Source organism: Protomyctophum parallelum, assembly GCF_964188405.1.
Source record: "Protomyctophum parallelum genome assembly, chromosome: 14".
Taxonomy (NCBI): domain Eukaryota; kingdom Metazoa; phylum Chordata; class Actinopteri; order Myctophiformes; family Myctophidae; genus Protomyctophum; species Protomyctophum parallelum.
The window spans coordinates 32,476,098-32,496,882 of NC_139709.1; the positions used below are offsets into that span (position 1 = coordinate 32,476,098).

A 20,785-nucleotide genomic window follows, 5' to 3' on the forward strand; every position below is an offset into this window, starting at 1 on the left:
GAAAAAGGATGCTAGGAGTTGTGTTATCTGCTGGGTTTTTGGGGGAGAGGGCAATTAGGAGCTACTCACCGTCACGCAAAATATAATAATTACGGTTTATAATTAAGGCAGTGAGGAATTCCCCGCACTTGGCAATGGCAAACTGAACAAGTGTGTTTATAATGGCCCGTACTGGAGGTGCATGGACAGAATTGGAAGCGTATGATCACCCCTTAGCATTCACAGCACAGCATTTGTGTATAATGTTACATTGTTCTTAAAGCCATATTGTTTTCTTTGTTTATTTTTCCTGTCACAGGAAATTGGTTTCAATATGGATCTTATTTCCAGGATTCCATACCTAATCAAGAAGACAACGCTTATTAACAGCGTACTGTTCTGAGTCATGTGTAGAGACGCAGAGAGATGTTTGTTTGTTTCCTCAAAGCACTGTATTCAAGGAGAGTTCCGTACTAGCCGTTTTTTTAATCAATGTGTATATGAAGTTATGAGTAAAAATGAGGAAAAAGGCCGCACACTCGTAGCCACGATGCTGTATATTTATTGACAAGAATCCAATGTTTCGACCTAGGAGGTTTCTTCATTCCCTGAAGAAGACCTCCTATAGGTCGAAACGTTGGATTCTTGTCAATAAATAATACAGCATCGTGGCTACGAGTGTGCGGCCTTTTTCCTAATTTTTACTTATTTACTACCTTAAGCCAGCACCTCACCAACACTGGTGTGCGCTCTTTCCTGTTTTGTCTATATGAAGTTATGAACCACTGTTATGGCATCTAATCAAAACAAATGTTTGAGCCCCAATCAACACTCTGATATAACCAGTCCATCATGGTATTTCTTTCTGGCTTCTGAAGCTGTTTTAGCTGCAGTACCACAATGCCCTGAGGTGGTGGGGGCGCTGATATGCAATTTATTTAATCTTTGAGTCATTAAAATACTGATGCTAGATAAACCCAGACTTGTTTCCATTCCATGCCAGCTGGTAAACATAGTGGAAATGCACATTTGGAACTGAAGAGGGGGGGCGGGGGGCATAATACAAACTAGGGTGATACTGATGACTTCAAAATTATGACCAAATCAGTTGAGCTGTTCCTGAGAGCAATTTTCATAAAAGCCCTATATGATGAGAAAGCTTGATTGTTCAAAATTGCGTAGTTGTGGGGATAGAAAATACATAGGGGAGCCAAAAAAAAGTCGAATTTTATGTTATAGGCCCTTCAAGGTAAAAAAAGAAAAAATAATTCTCCTTTAAAGCTGCTATAAGCAATATTCTTTCAGTATTGTTTTGTCTCTGTGACACTGGCCGCAATCTACATTGCATTCAAAGATTTTCCTAGAAGCTTTGTCATTGGTCAATTTGCCAGTCTACTTCCTTTCATTTAAGCAGGGTTTTTTTTATTTTAATTTTTTTACCAATGACAAAGTTGGTAAAAGTAGCCTAAAGTTTATAAGTCTTCGGTCAACACATTTTTATGTTGAATGTCTGCATGTGCCATGTAAGACAACTATACTACAGGTTCAAAGAAAAAAAAAGAAAAAAAAACAAGAAAAGGCTGCTTCATACTGTAGCAGAAAGGCCCGTAATTGTCAGCTCAACCAAAGAACCACCAGTCCTCCGATAGTGGAACCAAAGTCCCTTCTCCGCCACAGATTCCTGGCAAAACTCCACACTTTTGGCTTGGCATTTATTTTCTATTATTGAAAACATCTGCCCCACTCTGACCACTAATAAGCAGTTAAAGCTAAAGCTAAAACTATGCTCCCTTTGCTGTAAGATCTATTATTTTCTCATTCCTGTAATCAAAGTTACAAAGAAACATCTGAAGTAAATGACGACATGGCTTTTTATTTGCCTTCAAAACGGCCTGTCACTTGGAACACATAATTAAAGCGTAGACGGAGTGCAGTTGACTGACTCTGAAGGACCTTTGGCGGGAGAAAAAAAAACAGCGTCTACTTTTCAAAATCACACTGACCACACATCCTGGGAGTAAAAGGCGAAATGGCCCTAAGCTTTGGCCATAGGTTTTATTACCATAGGACCACCTACCAACAGGCTTAAATTAAACTGCACACACACACACACACACACACACACACACACACACACACACACACACACACACACACACACACACACACACACACACACACACACACACACACACACACACACACACACACACACACACACACACACACACACACACACATATATAATTTCCTATAAATTACATGGCCATGATTTAAATATAAACGTGAGTATGGGGGACTTTGGTATTGGTGATGTAATTGAGGTTTTTAATAGCGTTTTCTTTTCCCCCCCTCTACTCATTTGATTCAGGCCTGTAGATGTCAAAACACATATCGCAAAGAGTCCTGATATATGCAACCTTTTTTTTAATATAATGACTGGTGATGTTATTCTACGCCAAGGCCACAAGTTTGAATGCTGAGCTATTTTCACACAGCAAAGGTCTGGGGCCTTGAACCCACATCCCTCCACTGTCCTCCCCAGGCAAACCTCAGTGTTTCCCTCAATGAAAACCTTGTCTCAGTCATGTAACGGAGACTCTTGTGTATTTAAAGCACAAATGAGAAATAAAAACAAACAGATGGGACTTCACCGTAAAAAGGCTTTGCATCGCAAAGCAAGCCTGGAGTTTGGCCTTGAATGAGGTTGGACCAAATCCACCTTCAAAATAACCTGAGTAGCAAAAGATCAATTCATTACTGTTAATTCTACAACACCACACAGTGCAAACAATCTAAAATAGTCATCACTCCACATCTCTAATAATAGTTCAGCCAACCACTGGCTTATAGTGGAGAGGGGGGAAAAAGCCAAGGATGGTCATTGGTCAAGCAAGACATACAGTAGGCAAGATAAACAGGACCAGAAAGCCAAAGTCCTCAAAAATGCATCCCTGTTGCTATTCTCCGAGTCTGACTCAGCACTGATTCAAGGTCTTACCACAACACTGAGACCAAAGTGAATCAGCTTCCAAATAAAACTAGATTATTCTTGGAGAAATCCATTAAAGCTACAAAAAGAAGGAAAACATTATATATTAAAAAAAAAACAAAAAAAAAACGACCACAGTCACAATAGATTGATCTGTATAGCACATGTTGTAAGCTTGTAGATCGCATATTATAAGTCTTGTTATCTCCTCTTCTACTGTGAAAAGCACGCATGCATTGGTTTTTTTCTTGTAAACGTGACTTCTAAATAAATAAATAAAAATACAATTATATCAAGCGATTGGTTGAGCTTAATATGGGATCTGGGCCTGAGACTGAGAGGAAGACTAACATGTCAGTGAACCATTTTATTGAATGAACAGCCACATGAGACCGACTCGTCTGAAGTCATGTGCAGTGATTTAAAACCCATCAACAAATGGTTAAATAAATGAATAATTCAAATCAAGCACAACTAAATAAGCCCCTTACATGCTTTATCAGGCATAAAAGCACACCGGGGACTTCTACTTCTCTGTAAAGGTACTATGCTTTAGCCTAATTCCTTCGACTCGCCTATGATTGGAAAGACGTGTGCAACCTTCCAAAAGGGGTCGGAAAACAGCCACCAGATAAAAAAGTCAGAGTGAGCGTGCAGGCATTATCAGGTACATGGTCACGTGTTGGGTGGAAGCCGTGCGTGTCAAAAACTATAAATATTCAGGAAATGGGGAAAAAAGGAACCTGTGTCTCCAATGGATACAATGTAGTTATTTAGTCACAAGCTCTTGTAATACTTTTCAAAAACCTATTATATATACATTTTTGTCAGGCTCATAATGCGTTGCATCGCGTGTTGTGAGCTTGTAGGTCGCCTATTTTTGCTACCCTTGTGTGACACTGTATGCATGTAGTAGGGCATTCAAATAATGCAACCAAATAATGCAACCAAATAATAATTATTATAATTATAAGAAAAAGTTGAAATATGGAGATACACGGTTTCTGCCCGACAGCAACGATATACTGTATAGATTCAGCAGTGGAAGCAGTTGTGACTGACAGTAACTAAAAAAATCACATCACACAGAAACATTCATCTAGCAATATTGCCCTACAAGCAACCTTGATGATGTAGAGCAGGCAACTGCAGAGAGTGCACTTTTGGACAAAAATAGCAGATCTGGCCCAGGCCGTAGCGTAACGGTCTGGGCACCGGACTGGTGATCCAGTCGCGGTGTGCCGCGGGTTCGACTCCCGGACCCGACACGGCCTTTACCGCATGTCATCCCCCCATCTCTCTCCCGTTTCCTGTCAGCCTACTGTCTGTCCCTTAAAAAATCAATAAAAGGCGTAAGCCGCAAAAAAAATAAAAATAAAAATAAAAAAAAATAGCAGATCTACAAGCTCACAACGCGAGAGCTTGTAGATCAGCTATTTTCGGGGCGCAACCCAGCGACTAAACAAATTTGATCAACGCAAAATAAAATACCGTGTTCAAGTTCAGGAGATTTGGGGAAAAAAACGCTATTCTCCCTTTCCGGCAATGGCATGGAAGGAAAGGAGAGGCCTTTGCATTTCTTTTCACTATAGTAAATGCTGCATTCGTGGTCTGGAAATTAAGGGCAGCTGTTTTACATACGGGTAAAAGTGCAGGGGCTGAAGCCCCCTTTGATGTCTATGTGTGCACGTCCCTGATGGAGAGGACCACTATATTTCCACAGTCGCAGAGGGCCACATCTATACAAGCGACACGCTTTGAGCTTGCAGATCTGCTATTTTTGCTATAGTTTTTTTGTAATTTTTTAATGCAATACATTTATAATACTAGTCAATTCAGCTACTACTATGGACTGAAGTAACTAAAGCGGGTCATGTTTGCATGTTTGGAATTGTAACAGCTGAAATCAATAAAATACCACTCAGTATTCTGATATTAACCTGCGGGCTGCGCTAATGAAGGTGGGGGCTGCATGTGGCCTCCGGGCCGCCAGTTGCCCATGTATGCCCTACAGGCATGGGAACCAACTGCAGATTCTCAAGTTTCTGTTTCAACTAATCTGGAGAGGGGGCAACATGTTTAACACTCCTGTGTGTGTGTGTGTGTGTGTGTGTGTGTGTGCGTGCGTGCGTGCGTGCGTGCGTGCGTGCGTGTGTGTGTGTGTGTGTGTGTGTGTGTGTGTGTCCCACTGCATGGTGGAACCGTGTACCGCGGTACCCTTTGTGCTACATCTGCAATCAGACACATAAACCCTTCCTCCCAAATAACACATTCAAATACATGCAGTAGCCTACTTTCTTTCTTCTTCTTTTATTTTACGATTTTGCAACCCATTTTATCTAATGTTGATCCTGTAGGCGCTACACTTCCTTTGCCAACCTGGGGAATTGCAATGGACTGACCTCATGCTTCCTTCTATGCATGAGGAGTTGTCTCGGGTCTCTCCCCTCTCTCTCTGCCAATGGTTTCCTGTCTCTCTACAGCAGTGGTTCCCAAACCTTTTAGCTCCCCGATGTCTCCCCACTCCCCGGGACACAAACTAGTGAAAATAGCCGATCTACAAGCTTACTATCTCTAAATAGTGTTTTTCTTTTCTTCTAATTCATGAAATGTTGAGATTGTTTTATTTATTTATGAAATGATAAAAAAAAAAAATACTTTACTACAAAATTATGAAATAAACTAGTTACAAGTTACTTTACTAATTAAATAATAATAATAACAACAATTTAAAAAATGGGGTTTGTGGTTCTGTGGCACAGTAAGAGAAAAGACAACTCCCTATCACCGTAGCTTACATTTTGCATTTGGAAAAAGTATTTCTGCACATTGGCCTTTGCTTTCACTGGTATTTTGCTGACCAGTTATCTGAAAGCAACAGACTCCACTGTTGAGATTGGGAAGCATCTCCTCGACAACATACCTGGGCAATCAATCTGTCGAGTTGACTCTGGGTGACATGCTGTGGGGATTTAAAATAAACCTTTGTCTGTTTAGAGGTGTTGGTCCATCTGAATCACTGGTGGGTGTGGTGGTAGAGACCTTGAGCTCTTTTAATTGGCTGCTAGTTTCATAGCACCCTGGACTTATCGCTGTGGACAATGCTTTCTGTCCTCCGCACAATTGGCATTGACATTTTAAAAGCATCCTTTATCTGCAAAAATCTAAATAATGTTTTTATTTCCAAGCTGAAAAGCTCCCGCTGTCGCTGCCATCTGCATTTGCCATTGTACCGTGTGGTGGTGGTGGTGGGCGCGCAGCGTTTTGTGTGTGTGTACAATGTGCATGTGTTACTGTTTACCCCCTTAACGCAAGACCCGTGCAACTCTGTCTCTGATTGAGAGTACCCGTACGTTGTCTCTGATTGAGAGTACCCGTACGTTTAGTTTAACTCTGTCTCTGATTGAGAGTACCCGTACGTTGTCTCTGATTGAGAGTACCCGTACGTTGTCTCTGATTGAGAGTACCTGTACGTTGTCTCTGATTGAGAGTACCCGTACGTTGTCTCTGATTGAGAGTACCCGTACGTTGTCTCTGATTGAGAGTACCCGTACGTTGTCTCTGATTGAGAGTACCCGTACGTTGTCTCTGATTGAGAGTACCCGTACGTTGTCTCTGATTGAGAGTACCCGTACGTTGTCTCTGATTGAGAGTACCCGTACGTTCCACCCATCTGTCTGTGTCCCTTTTATGCCCATATATAGAGATTTCTGTATCCGTCTCTCTGTGTCCTTTATGGAGTTCTGTGTCAGGGATGCCCAAATATGGAGTGTTGGAGTGATGTCAGAACAGGCCAGCTCCAGGGGCCCTGTCCAGAGCCCGGGCAGAGGCCTTTTGTGGCGGTTCTAGGCAACCGTGGGTCTCGCCAACTCGACACCGGGCAGCGCACTCTCTGTGGGGGTGTGGAACGTGTGTGTCGAATTTGAAGTCGGTGGGGCGGACGGTTCTCGGGTTACGTGGATTACAGCCGTACACAAGTACAGACAGAGACTTGGTGCATTTATAGATATAAAATAGAAAGATAATACCGTGCTTTAAGCACTAAATTAAGAAAACATCTATTGTATTTTGTGTAACCCCACATGATTACATTCACTGGCCAGATATTAAATTCATTCATTCTGCCAAACCCGTGTTTTTTTCAGACCCTAATTTTGGGAAAATAATCTGGGAAAATAATCTGAGTTGCATTTTTCTAAATCTTGATAATTGAAATTAAAAACCGTCCACGATGACACTTTCCTCTAGGAATTAGGCCTACAGGTGCCTGGAAAAGTGTACTGTCTGCATGCCTGACGTGCATGACATGTCAGACTGCATTAGATCTGATGGAGGACAGAGGAGGACCCTCGACTCTCATTTTAGGCCCTGGTATATATATATCCCATTCTGACCTGAGATCAGATTTCTGAAAAAGCTATGTCGTTCTTCGATTTTTCAAAAATAGCAGACCTACAAGCTCGTAGCGCGCCACTCGGTGGCGCGCTATGAGCTTGTAGATCTGCTATTTTTCAATAGCTAAAGCATAACGTAATGCTAACACCAAAAGGGGTTCCTGCGCAAAATGGGTTAAATATGTACGAGTGTTCTGCACTGTGTTAGCGTTCATGGCCGTTCTGATCAATACACTGTGAGAAGCAACACATGTTCTTTTCCCCTTTACATTTAAACACCAAAGCCGCTTATACAAACTGCCTTTTGATGCCGACAGTTTCAATGGCACATTTTCAAAATACAAACCACAGATCTGTGGACATTTTGTCGGAAAGGAGGAAACGCAATACGAAGCGTCATAACTGCACTAGCAGCTAAGCTATCAACAAAAGGCCTTTGTGTTCTTAGCGTGAAAATAAACATCTTTAATTATGTGTTTCATTTACCGGAGGGGGTATCGTTTGGAGAGTCTAAAGAATCCAATTTAATGAAACCGCACGGCACTGGGGTTATAAAGAGAAAATAATACCATGGGTCTGGGATGTGGAATTCAAACAACGGCAGGAAAATGCAACCACAATGAGATGGATGGAAACTGACGCTGTTTGGACACCCATAAGTATACAAATACCCCCCTGGACACGCATCACTCATAACATCACTCACAAAGCCACAAGGAGGACCGGGGGAAAAACACAACCACATTCCTCAACACAAGAATATCAAATGACATTCCACTGGATTCATAGTAGAGTTCTCAATGGGCCTGGAAATGAAGGCCCGGCTGGCCCTAACTGGGCCCTATAAAGCCCAACATACACCAGGTGCGCAGCGACACGAGGCGTGAACGCGCGGCCAGACTAATTAGCATAGGTTTTTAGCCCGGCCCTAATACGTCGGGTTGGGTCGGGCCGGGTCGTGGTTTGGGCAGAATTTGAGAACTCTACAGAGTAAAAGTGAAATGCCAGTCAGCACCATCTTCATATTAGATTAAATACAGAACAGAACTACTATTTTTATTATTATAAAATAATCAATATTATATATATTCTTTTCATGGAGCCCCGATTAGGCCCGGCCCGGCCCTACTGATTAGCATACATTTTAGGCCCGGCCCGAAAATGTCAGGTCGGACTGTCCCGGGAGGTGTGATTTCTGCTCTAGAGGGGCGGAGTCAAACTTGCCAGCGAAATCAGCCGAGGCATCCTATTGGTTCAGCGATCTGTGCTGAACCCCCTCCTCCTTCTCCCCTCCCCAGAACGGACTGAGGAGGGGAGGACATTTAGGTCAATTGAACACAGCGTGCAATTTACGCGAAATCTTTCACAGACTTTCCTACTAGGCGGAGGAATATATCCCACCCTTTTCACATTGGCCTGTTATAGCGCCACCAGGAGGCCACAACCTGACCTGGCCCGGTGGAGACCTGTGTTTTTCTTTTCTTTATTTCTTTTTGAGGGCCTCCTATATACAGCTTTTGTCCCCACAAAATGAAGGGAATATTTACGTCATCTTGTCCCCACACGTCTCATATTTGCCATCGACAATGAAAGGAGAAATTAGGTCAAATGTCCGTCTAACATGACGTAGATTTGTGTCAACAGGCAGCAGGCATTCTGGTTGGCCAGTATGAGATGATGCATGATGATGTATGATGATAAGAGCGCCCCTCACTTCACACAGGTGTGATTTTTTCCCCTATGCCCAGCTTTGTGGATCTGTGTGAACACAAACTTCGGCTGATCCCATAGCGATGATTTGATTGGCTGAGCAAAGTACATAGTACATTTGAAGACAAAAGTGAGGGCAGAAAGTGAAGACGCCAAAAGTGATTGGGCCGGAATTTGATTGGTTGAGCACGGAATGTGATGTATGATGATGTATTCTGATAAGAGCGACCCTCACGAGCACGGAATGTGATGTATGATGATGTATTCTGATAAGAGCGACCCTCACTTCACACGAGTATTATATATATATATATAGCACCTGACGAAGCTCACGGCGAAACGCGTCGTGCTAATACATAAGTTGATGCAGTAAAGTTGTCCGTCTCTGTTCCCTGGAGTGTGCAGTCCCTTCCTTGGAAGGTTTTTCTCTTTTTTGATATATATATATATATATATATATTGCGTCCCCGAAGCTACTGGATTCATGACGGAGTCCAAATTGACTAGTTGCCAAGGTATTTGATTGAAGGTGGCGACATTCGGCTATCATTCCCTTCGTGATCAATACCAGGGGGTTCTCAAACTTTTAAAATTTGCGAACCTATTGTTGGCATCTATTGTTGTATCTGGGAAAATGTGTGGAAAAGAAAGCGTAATGGGGAAGGCATTCAGAGTGCCCAGCGGGTTTAATAGCGTTTATTTCTAACAATGTTGTCCGAGGGCTGAATATCCACCACCTTCGATTGAAATGTCAACAACAGATATGCAAAATGATCATCCTTTTCACAGACAGTGGTGATTAATCAATGCTGCTACCCCAGTAGTACCTTGTTTTGAATACATTGATTACCCACCTGCTGTCATACACTTTTAACCCATTTTGGGCGGGAACCCCTTTTGGTGTTTTAAACATTATGTTATAATTTAGCTATTAGAAAAATAGCAGCTCATAGCACGCCACTCGGTGGCGCGCTAGAGCTTGTTGGTCTGCTATTTTTGAAAATTCGTGAAAATGTGGCCCAAATGTTTGAATATATTCTTTCACACTTTCACAGTGAACGTTTTTAACTCAAATCTTTGCTTCTGGGGAAGGCGGCCAATTACATATATTGTTGGTGGGTCCTTGACATGAAAATGTTTGAGAACCACTGACACAGAAACCTAGGGTTTTTCAGAGAAAACTGCCAGGATTTAGATAGGCATTTTGTAGAATCGTCCTCACGTCTCTAAATGGGTTAATCTGCCGCTTCGTATGCCAGGCGTCAACACCGTAATTGAGCCTATGTCATCCGTGTGACATCCATGACAACAACATCACCTTCTAGGAAACATGAACCAATGAACCGATAACTTCTTAGCAAGCACCAGCTGTCCGACGTGCAATGGAATGAAAACTAGCCCATTCTGACCTGAGATCAGATTCTAATAATGTCTTCTACATCCTGACCATGTCAGTCGTTTTTCAAAAATAGCGGACCTACAAGCTCCTATGAGCTTGTAGATCTGCTATTTTCAATAGCTAAAGCATGACATGATGCCAATGGGTTAGAATCAATATGAAATCAAACGAAGAGACAGTTCCGCTCACCAGGAAGCCTTTGCTTCGCCTTGATGTTCCCCTCGCAGTTCCGCTTAGCTTTGAACAACAGGCCGATCTGCTCCTCTTTTGTGAGAACGTCATCTGCATACACCTGCATGGAAAAGGAAAGAGGGGACATGCAATCAGTGGTGGTGGATGAATGCTCAAGTGTGCACGTTATAAGTTTGTTCTGAGAAAAAGCCACGCTGCGAAAGCAAATCATTTTCATCAATCATTTCCTTTTAAACAACATGACATTTCTCTCCATCGGATCCATCCATCCGTTCGGATAATTGTAGGACAGGACACAGCGTAAACATCATCCCACAGTATGACGCCGTCAGGGCCAAAGCATAATGTCCTGGACTCCTGGCATTAACCAGCTGAGCATGAAATGCACCATTAGATTTATATTATTTTCTTTGCTCAATCTCTACATCGCCAGCTACTATAGCAGTGGGTGGTATAGTATAGCGTGTGCAATGCATGGATGCAGCCATGACAAATTCCCTGTCACTCATCTGCTTTAACCCATTTTGGGCCGGAACCCCTTGTGGTGTTAGCATTATGTTATGCTTGAGCTATTGAAAAATAGCAGATCTACAAGCTCATAGCGCGCCACCGAGTGGCGCGCTACGAGCTTGTAGGTCTGCTATTTTAGAAAAATCGTCTCAGGTCAAAATGGGTCAAAGCCTCTCAGTCTCAATCAAGCAAAGGTTTGCACATACTGTACAGCAGTGGTACTCAAAGTGGTTCGCAATGTGTATCTACTATTTTCCAAAAATCTTAATATAATCATTTTTGAAAAGCAAATCACAAATCTTTCATGGAGGTAGCTGGCCACAAGATAATTTCTGATCCACGACCAAACACATCTGCCGTACAGTACGTTGAATTTTACTTGGCTGTTCTCCATTAATGGAGATCTCGGCATGAAATAATTGAGAACAAGAACAAAGAAATTAAGCAAATACGTTTTTAAAATACCGCCTCAATTCAACAGGGCGGTCTGCTTGTTGTGCCTAATTTATGACCATGTTTGCTTGGCAAAGATACGTTTTTCATGGTTGAAAATCTTTTTGTTTTGCTGTGTCAAAGCAACGCAGACAATATTAAGATAATTTATGTAAATATACATGAATACAAATATACACAGATTATCATAGACTGGGTATGCACTGATTTACTATTATGTTAATTCATGTCTTAACCACACATAAATCACAGAGATATACAAAGAGTTTGCCGTTTTCTTTTTTTTGCCCAAAAAGTATCAGTTTCACTTGCTGTTTAAGTGTTTATTGTTCCAGTTGGTATTGCTGTGATATTCCCCACTATGTGGTCACAATCCCTTAGCCACTAATCGGATGTGACATCGTCACATAGTGGAGAAAAATACATTTTAAACTGACATTTTTCCCCTTACACCTTGTGATTTAAAAAAGAAAAAGAAAAAAAGCTTTTGAACGTTGTGTTTGAGAGCACCATAATAGCTCAGGTGTGGTTTTCCATTCAGGGAAACATTTTCCCCTCTAATAGTTCGCTTTGGCTGGCGTACTGTTTGCCTTGGGATCACTTTGAGTCAGTAACAAATATGACTGCATTGAAAATGACAAGAATCATCCTTGGCATAGGGGTGACAGGAGACGTCTGTATGGCTCACACTGTAGCTCTCTAAATGAAAAGCCAATGTCGCGAGTCAAGCATTCTGTAGAGAGATTAACGAAGCAGGAGTTTCTCCATTGTCCTTTCGACTTTTTACGGCCTGTGGCGTAACGTAAAATGCAACGATTAAGATCACCACGACTGTGGATAATCAATATCACAAGAATTCCATTCATGCGCTGTGCATTTATTTGCTTAAACAATCGAGTACACCTGGTTCATGTTAGACATGGGATACTATTGAAAGCAGGCATTTTATTTCACGCAAAAGGGGCTGACTCTGATTCCATTTTGGTCTATTTTTACTGTTCCTGCATTTTGCTCTTATACTTTGCTCCTTAATGGTCACAATATTAATATCATGCATAATTATGTTTCTCTGGACACAAATGCATATCTTCATTACCTAAAGTTACCTACTCAGGGAGACAAGCTGGCATGTTGACACGTTTGTTAATTATTCAAGACGCAGGGAAATTAAAAATGAGTGCTCTGCGACTGTCTGGTGTATACACAGCTTGTTATTAAAGGGAAACTTCACTGGTATTTAACACAAATCTTATTGGTCTATTTTTGAAGAGGACATGGATGAAAAATGTCCTCCGGGACTACAGTTTCAAAGATTTTCGCGTAGACCGGTGATGAATTGCCAATGCATGTTTTTAATTTATAACCCATTAGGGTCTGTATTCATTTCAAATATCGGTCTTTAGCAACATTTGTATATATAGTTAGGCCTATTTGTCCTCCAAGTCTAAGGGGGGGGGGGGGGTAGGGTTCTCGGCAGGAATCAAGAAAGAAACAAACTCGCTTGGCTCCTCCTTTATTTATAGTCGAGACAGACTCGTTGGCTCACACAATTTAAACACACAAACTCTACGGCTGAAAGTGCATTTAGAATGGCCTATATGACAGGTAGTCATTTGGGGGGAATTTAGATGTGTATACATTGTCTATAGGCTATAATTTCCTGTCGCTTAAAATTAAACCGTAAATACCAGGGCCGGCGTGAGGGTTTTTTGCTGTGCCCTCAACCATAATACCTCGATCCATCAATATTTTCACTACTTTCAGGGCTTGAAATAAGGATGTCCAGTTTGAGAGCTGAATGAGGTTACAGAGGGAAGACGTTTATGGGCTTTGCACGGTAAACAACCACAGATGGAACAACATTTCAGCCCCCACAGGCGAACAAGGATAGATACAACCCGTTTACTGTAGAACTCGCGCCAATATAGAATATTCCACTGACCAGCTCCAGTGGAGCGGAGACCATTTTCATCTAAATCCCTCACCTCTGTTTCTTGAACTAAATTCGTGACCAATGGGTAGCCAGTAAACAGAGGAAAGTAAAGGTGGCATCATCGTCAGCAACACAATCATCATTATTAGTGGTCTAAAGTAACTACCCCTATTGGCCTGAATATATAGAATATGTTTTTTCCAATGGAAACATCCTAAATAACGGGGTCGTAGGCCTATTATAATCGGGGACTAGACTATTTTGACATTTTGTATTTAGTACTTTACTTGAGTATGTAACATTTTCAGTATTTGTTTTACTTTTACTCCACTACATTGGCAAATATTGTACTTTTACTCCATTACATTTATTTGAAAACTTTTGTTACTTAGATTTTGATTCTTCTTACAAAACCTACAGTAACCACTTCAGCCCTATATATGGGCCATTTGAAAAAAGCCGATCTACAAGCTCACAATGCGTCGTGACGCGACACATTGTGAGCTTGTAGATCTGCTATTTTCAAAATAAATTGAATACACTTGAAAACTTGAAATGAGACATTCTGCATAATTAGTACTTTTACATTTGGTACTTTAGGTACATTTCGATGCCAATGCTTTTTCCGGACTTTTACTTGTAAAGGAGTCGTATTGCTACTTTTACTTAAGTACCGGTAAAACATTTGAGTACTTTTTCCCACCACAGATCAATACCATTATTCATAATCTTTATGATCATTATTCTATTTTGTGTAATACGTTTAAGTGTAATATCAGTCATTTTGACGGCATCAAGGCCCGCCCAAACACATTTCAGTCGACTAAATCAACTGTAGATTTAGTCGACTAAAATCTAAAGACATTTAGTCAACCAAAACTAGAGTAACACTAAAACATTCCGGGTGGCTAAAATGTGACTAAAACCAAGTGAAAACTATTCAAGAGACTATGACTAAAACTAAAATCAAGATTTGCTGCCAAAAACAACACTGGTGAGCAGCAGCATGTTCCACATGCACCCAGATGGACTACTGTATGTACAGTATGTGTGTACATGTGGTTGACCTGCATCTACATTTAGTGCAACACTACAAACAATGGCACTGGCATGATTAGGGATGTCCCGATCACGTTGTTTTTGCTCCCGATCCGATTACGATCATTGATTTTGAGCATCTGCCGATACCAATTTCCCCCCGATCCGATATTTATATTCTTATAGAACACGTTTATGCCATATCACAATAGTACAATATCCCAAATGACAGACAATATCCAGGAATATCATGATATGGATATAATATTGACGCTAGGGATGGTCCCGATCCGATTCCGATCATTTGAAAACGACGTGATCGGCCCCCGATTTCCGATCACCCGATCCGATCGGGACAACCCTAGGCATAATGGGTAAAACACTAATTATAATCCTCATAACAGCTCATAACACTTTTCTAAGTGTTTAGTGTAGGGTTCACTTTTCCTCAAAAGCCAGAGATGCATCCTTCATCTGCAGGGACCAATTTAAAGCGCAGATGGATCTTATAGATATGAAGTATCATTTACCACGTTCAGAAGAGCATCCTGGGTAATAAGTGTGCTGCCTGATTATTTTTGAAAACTATTCCTCCTCCACTGGCCGCGGTCCAAACCACGAAAGTAAACAGAACTCTCACAGGGAGAAACATGCACATTCTTTTTTTTCTCTCTCTCTCTCTCGCACTCTCTCTCTCTCTCTCTCTCTTGCGCTCTCTCTCTCTCTACAGCATTTCATTCAAAATACAGTATTCTTTTTGTTAAATACTTTTGAGTTTGTGCCAATATGAAAATTAGAAAAATACACACACCATATAAATATGTGTTTTCATCACTGGTTCCTGGAATACACACTGGACTTGAATAAACCACAGTTTCTATTTGTCTTCTGAGACTGTGGGTTAATGACTTAAACTGAAGCTCTCTTCAAGGATGTATGAAGGACCAATATTGAGTTTATTCCATTTATATCAAAGCCAATATGCTGTGCAAATTAGTAAATTGTGTGGAAATATATTGTCATTCGCTTTCTTATTCCAATTTTATTACTAAATTAACGGAAATTAATCTGCGATATTAACCTCCCAAATGTTGTCCCTTGTTGCTTTTCTGACTCTTTTGAGAAAAAAGGGAAAAAAAGAAAAATCTCCAGTGTGGAGTCATAAGTCTGGAGGCTGTGCATACATTGAGTGGAAACATCAAGTTTCCGGCGCATACTGTAACCAACAGTCCTCATTATGGACAAGCTTGCACAATGGTACCGCTTTTTTTCCTCCCTTTTCTCTCTCTCTCTCTCTCTGTCTCTCTCTCGCTTTTTTTTTGTAAGAAAGCTGTGGTTGACCAGAACCATTTCCTGAAATGTCTTCAGTGAATTGTGGAGTCAAATGCTGAGGCTGGGAAAACAGATTCTCACTCAAAGACACATGAAGAAACAGCTTCTTCTAATCCAAGAAGCTTGAATAAAAACAATGACAATAAATGCAGTAGACAGTCAATTCCACAGAGTGGATTACAGATTACACTCTATAGCTCGTCAGTACAGTCAACCTTTAGTAATACAGTAGTATTGAATGTGAAAACTATATACCACACAAGCAGACACAAGCAGTCAGTCTGTAACTATCTATATAGCTGGACCAGGGCTCTTCACGTTCTTCAAGGCCCCTTAGCTGAGAGAGAGATGAAGCAGGGACCCCCACTACATAAAATTGTGTTTCATAGATATTATAGCTTCATAGACTATCTGTTCTATTAATTATTTTTGTGCCTGGTCCGTATATATGCGGACCCTGCCGCTAGGTGACCCATTTTATGCGGGAACCCCTTTTGGTATTAGCATTGTGTTATGCTTTAGCTATTGAAAAATAGCAGATCTACAAGCTACGAGCTTGTAGGTCTGCTATTTTTTGAAAAATCGAAGAACGACTAACGTAGAAGACATTTTTTTAATCTGATCTCAGGTCAGAGTGGAAACCTGTCAGGATGTAGAAGACATTTTTAGAATCTGATCTCAGGTCAGAATGGGTTAACATTGGTCCCGTTACTATGGCAACGCCCCGTCACCACCAGCTACGGGACATAAAATCTGATCACCATTTTAACGCAGTTCAAAAGGAGGATTTTCAAAGCTCCATAAGTCGGAATCCTTGGTGGATGTTCTGCCATCCAAAGTTCGGATGTAATTTGTGCCTTTGTATACCGCATCGCTCCCGACATGTAAACCTTTCTGACGACATAATTTTTTTTCTTCGCCTTTATTTCGTATTTTTTATAGAGGGACAGACAGTAGGCTCACAGGAAATGGGGAGAGAAAAGGGGGGGACCACACTTTTGGAACCACCGATCTATACCATGAATCGCTCTATATTGCACACATGTTACTTACAGAATTAAGTAATTTCAGACAAGAACACGAAAGACGGCACTAGAATTGCATTTTATGTAGTCATAGCACTTTATAGTACACGTGTATATTGTATAATATAGTATAGTATGTATAGTTGACATAGATACTCCACTATTACGTTCTTAGTTTATACACGATTCATGATAACTACTTTTTATATATGTAAAAAAAATGAAATGTGTCTATACTTCTAAAAAAGTCTTTCGTGTGATCTAAATGAAGGGGAATGTCCATTATTTCAACCAAAATTGCACTTGGCCGTGACGTTGAAAGAGTCCGTAATTACCAAAACAATCAACATATTTGGCATTTAATTCCCACATGGTTAAAGGAACACACTTCATAACATGTACATGCCCATGTGGTTTCACTTATAGTATGTAATAATAGCTGCTATTGCTGCTGTTAATGTTGATCAAATGATAGATTAAAAATCACACCCGTGTGAAGTGATTGGTGCAACTCCGTGTGGGAGTCCCCAGGGGTCCCCGGAAGTTCCAGACCCACAGTTACGAGCACAGGGTTCCGGCCCGGTTCCGGCGAGCGGGGGACGACGGGGACGACAACATACCAAACGGCGGTGAAAAGTTGACTCGTCTGTTCACTGACTGTGATTTATAAACGGCTTTGAGTCAGTGTTACTTCCATGTTGCGTAGCACTGTCCAATCCTTGGTATCTTTACCGTTCATGTATGCTCTGCGGGCAGCAGCAGCTGAAGGCTATCTTGTCACGATTGCGCTAATGAAACCAAACGCTACACGCTGACGGTATACAGGATTATTATTTCATGTCAAAACGAAAAGATTATGTTATCCAGGTAAAGTATTAGGCCTAATGCCTCTAATGTGTCACTCATGTTTTAACTAAGTTTTCCACATGTCCAAAGCAATTCATGAAAAAGACATAAGCCTAACCCTTTTTAAAATAAATCATACTATCATTGTTGATAATGATATAACGCCATTTAGGTCAATGATATATAACAATAATAGGCCTATAGCAGCGAACTGTCATCCGGTCCGTGACAATATAAAGGTTGGGAACCCCTGCTGTACTGTACTGTACAGTCACACCCAAAATCATAGTTAATATGTTTGTGTGTGTGTGTGTGTGTGTGTGTGTGTGGCTGTAGGTTAGGCTGCACAACAGTGACACTTGGTGATGAAAACCAACCAAACGCTATTTTCGTGCTTGTACACAGAGACACAGGGACACAGGCCAGAGACACACACACAAAGCTCCGTATAGGAGTGGTTGCACCACTCAAATGGGGGGGGGGGTGCATTATATAAGGCTATTTGCTGTGTGGAATATATGGCCCAAAGTACAGGAACAGTTTGTAGAACATGTTGCTGCTTTTCATTTCACGGCAAATTTCACTTGACCAAAATATGGGTCATTTGGGGATAAGCAAGCAACGAAATAGTAAATGTTTAATGCGAGGTAAATGGGGCCAAACTGTGCGTGCTATTGACACAAAAGCGCTGTGTCCTGGTCCAGTGTTTAGATATGATTTGCCTGTCAACATAAAACCCTCTGATCACAACTCCCGGTATAGTATTTTGATTGGAAACACATGCCTTGTTAATTTCCTAGATCACTTGAGAGCCATCCAATAATGCAGCCCTCTGTGTTAAACTAATCCATTAACTGCCGATGAGATTGGGAGGGCAAATGAGCATGCAAAGTGAGACTTTCCTCTCCAGATCACACTTCGTCACATGGATGATAAATAATATACCGATAATATTTACACTGGTCACTGCAAAGCGCCTGTATTATGGGAATACAGACGTATGTTTGTTTTATGTACTTGCCTTGGTCATTTGCCATTCTTTACACCATAGGCTAACATTTACCGTACTTCCTTGTTGTTGGCCTGCGTTCAAAATGAGATCCCAGGGGCTTTTTTTTCGTACTTTCCTCCCCCCCCCCCCCCCCCCCCCTCCACCACCCCCTTTTTTTTCTTTCAGAAAATAGGGAGAATCTAGAAAATTATAACTCGGCTGAATCTTGTTTTTAATGGCCTGTCCACTATCTGGAAAAAAAAACACGAATACGTTTCAGTACGTCTGACATACTGTATTACACCACGTGAATGTTTTAACGGATGAGGTTCTTGGATATTATAAACTCTATGACTCACTGCCACTCCTCTTCAACTGTGCAATTTGCATTTGATGATAAAAACCACAAACCACAAGACTGGTTGTCCTTTGGAAATGCTCGCAGACCACATTCTGACTTAAAGCAGCATTCAGTTCCTAATTATACCCCACTCTGGTCATGAAGTCTGAAGAACAGCACTTTTGTCCCTGATGGAAACATTGTGTGTACTCACTCCATGCAGCAGCATACATACAGTATAGTATACACAGCACATATCACTGTAGGTCTGACTGTGTTGTTCTGTCTGATTGGAAATTGAGGCCTTATTTTGTTGTTAAATAAGACTTATATAATTCTATATTTCCGATGCTGACAGGGGTTACCCCATTTCTCCAGCTCTTTAGTAAAAACAGAAAATGAGTAGGCACTTATATGTACGGATGTCCCTTTTGATTTTGAGTATCTGCCAATAGCAATTTTTCACAGTCCCGATATTTATATTTGTGTAGAACACTTATATCACTATTTAAAATCACAGACGATATGCAGTCTAATATCATAATATGGATATAATAGACACTATAGGGATGTTCCTGGATCACCATTTTTGCTCCCGATCCGATTCCGATCATTTGAAAATGACGTGATCGGCCCCCGATTTCCGATCAAGTGATCCGATCGGGACATCCCTACTTATCCCATTCTGGGCGGGAACCCCTTTTGGTGTCATCATTATGCTATGCTTTAGCTATTGAAAAATAGCAGATCTACAAGCTTGTAGGTCTGCAACGACTGACATAGAAACATCGCTTTTTCAGAAAACTGTCAGGATTTAGAAGACAGGTAAAAATGGGTTAAATGCCTACTTATGCACGTCAAGGAGATCCCATGCCACAGGGTAAACAAAGTGATGAAACTAAACAAATAAGTACAAATTGGTACTGTGTCCTAAAATAAATATTTTCTGTTATTTTGTTTTTATTTATTTATCCCAGTATATTATTATTTTCTTTCATCCGGTGTCTTCTCTAATGTAATCCTGCATGGACTGGAACGCGTAATTCCAACCAGTTCCTTTCACCTCCATCAGAGACATGGCCAAGGCATTTCTGGGGGTCCCCAGCAAATGCAAAGTTGAGAACCCCTGCCCTAGGAGACACAGGGAGGAGAACATGCAAACTCCACACAGAAAGGCCCTTTTGCCAACCCCACCGGGGTATAAGGGCACTGATGACGCAGAGGAGAGAACACGCCCCCAGCAGGAATCGAACCCAGGAGCTTCTAGCTGTGAGGCGACAGCGCTACTGACTGCGCCACCCAGCCCCCAAGTACTTGAACTTTGATTCAACCTCTATGTTTTACATAATGCATGTCTAATGCTTTTTTTTTTTTTTTGAGAGAGAGAGAGAGAGAGAGAGAGAGAGAGAGAGAGAATACTGTATTTTCTGTTACTAACGAGCTGGAGTGAAAGGGAGACCCTTGTTATTGAACAAACACAATATACATAGCAATGATAGCAAAATCACTTACTTGCGACAGTGTCACACCCAAAAATAGCAGATGTGCAAGCTCACAATGCGTCACATCTGCAATATGTTGTGAGCTTGCATATCTGCCCTTTTTGGGTGCGTGACACACCGCCATAGAATTAACCGTTGGAGCCAGCATG

The 20,785-nt window shown here is 41.3% G+C and overlaps 1 protein-coding gene across 2 annotated transcripts in view; it reads right to left on the minus strand.

Moving 5' to 3' along the window:
* The window catches only part of pth1r (parathyroid hormone 1 receptor), a 67,519-nt gene that overhangs the window by 24,883 nt on the left and 21,851 nt on the right, over positions 1–20,785 (minus strand). For both annotated transcript variants that reach the window (XM_083781226.1, XM_083781225.1), the window contains exon 2: positions 10,664–10,766. In XM_083781226.1, coding sequence (XP_083637352.1) covers positions 10,664–10,766 — 103 coding nt within the window. The remainder of the gene's footprint in view (positions 1–10,663; positions 10,767–20,785) is intronic.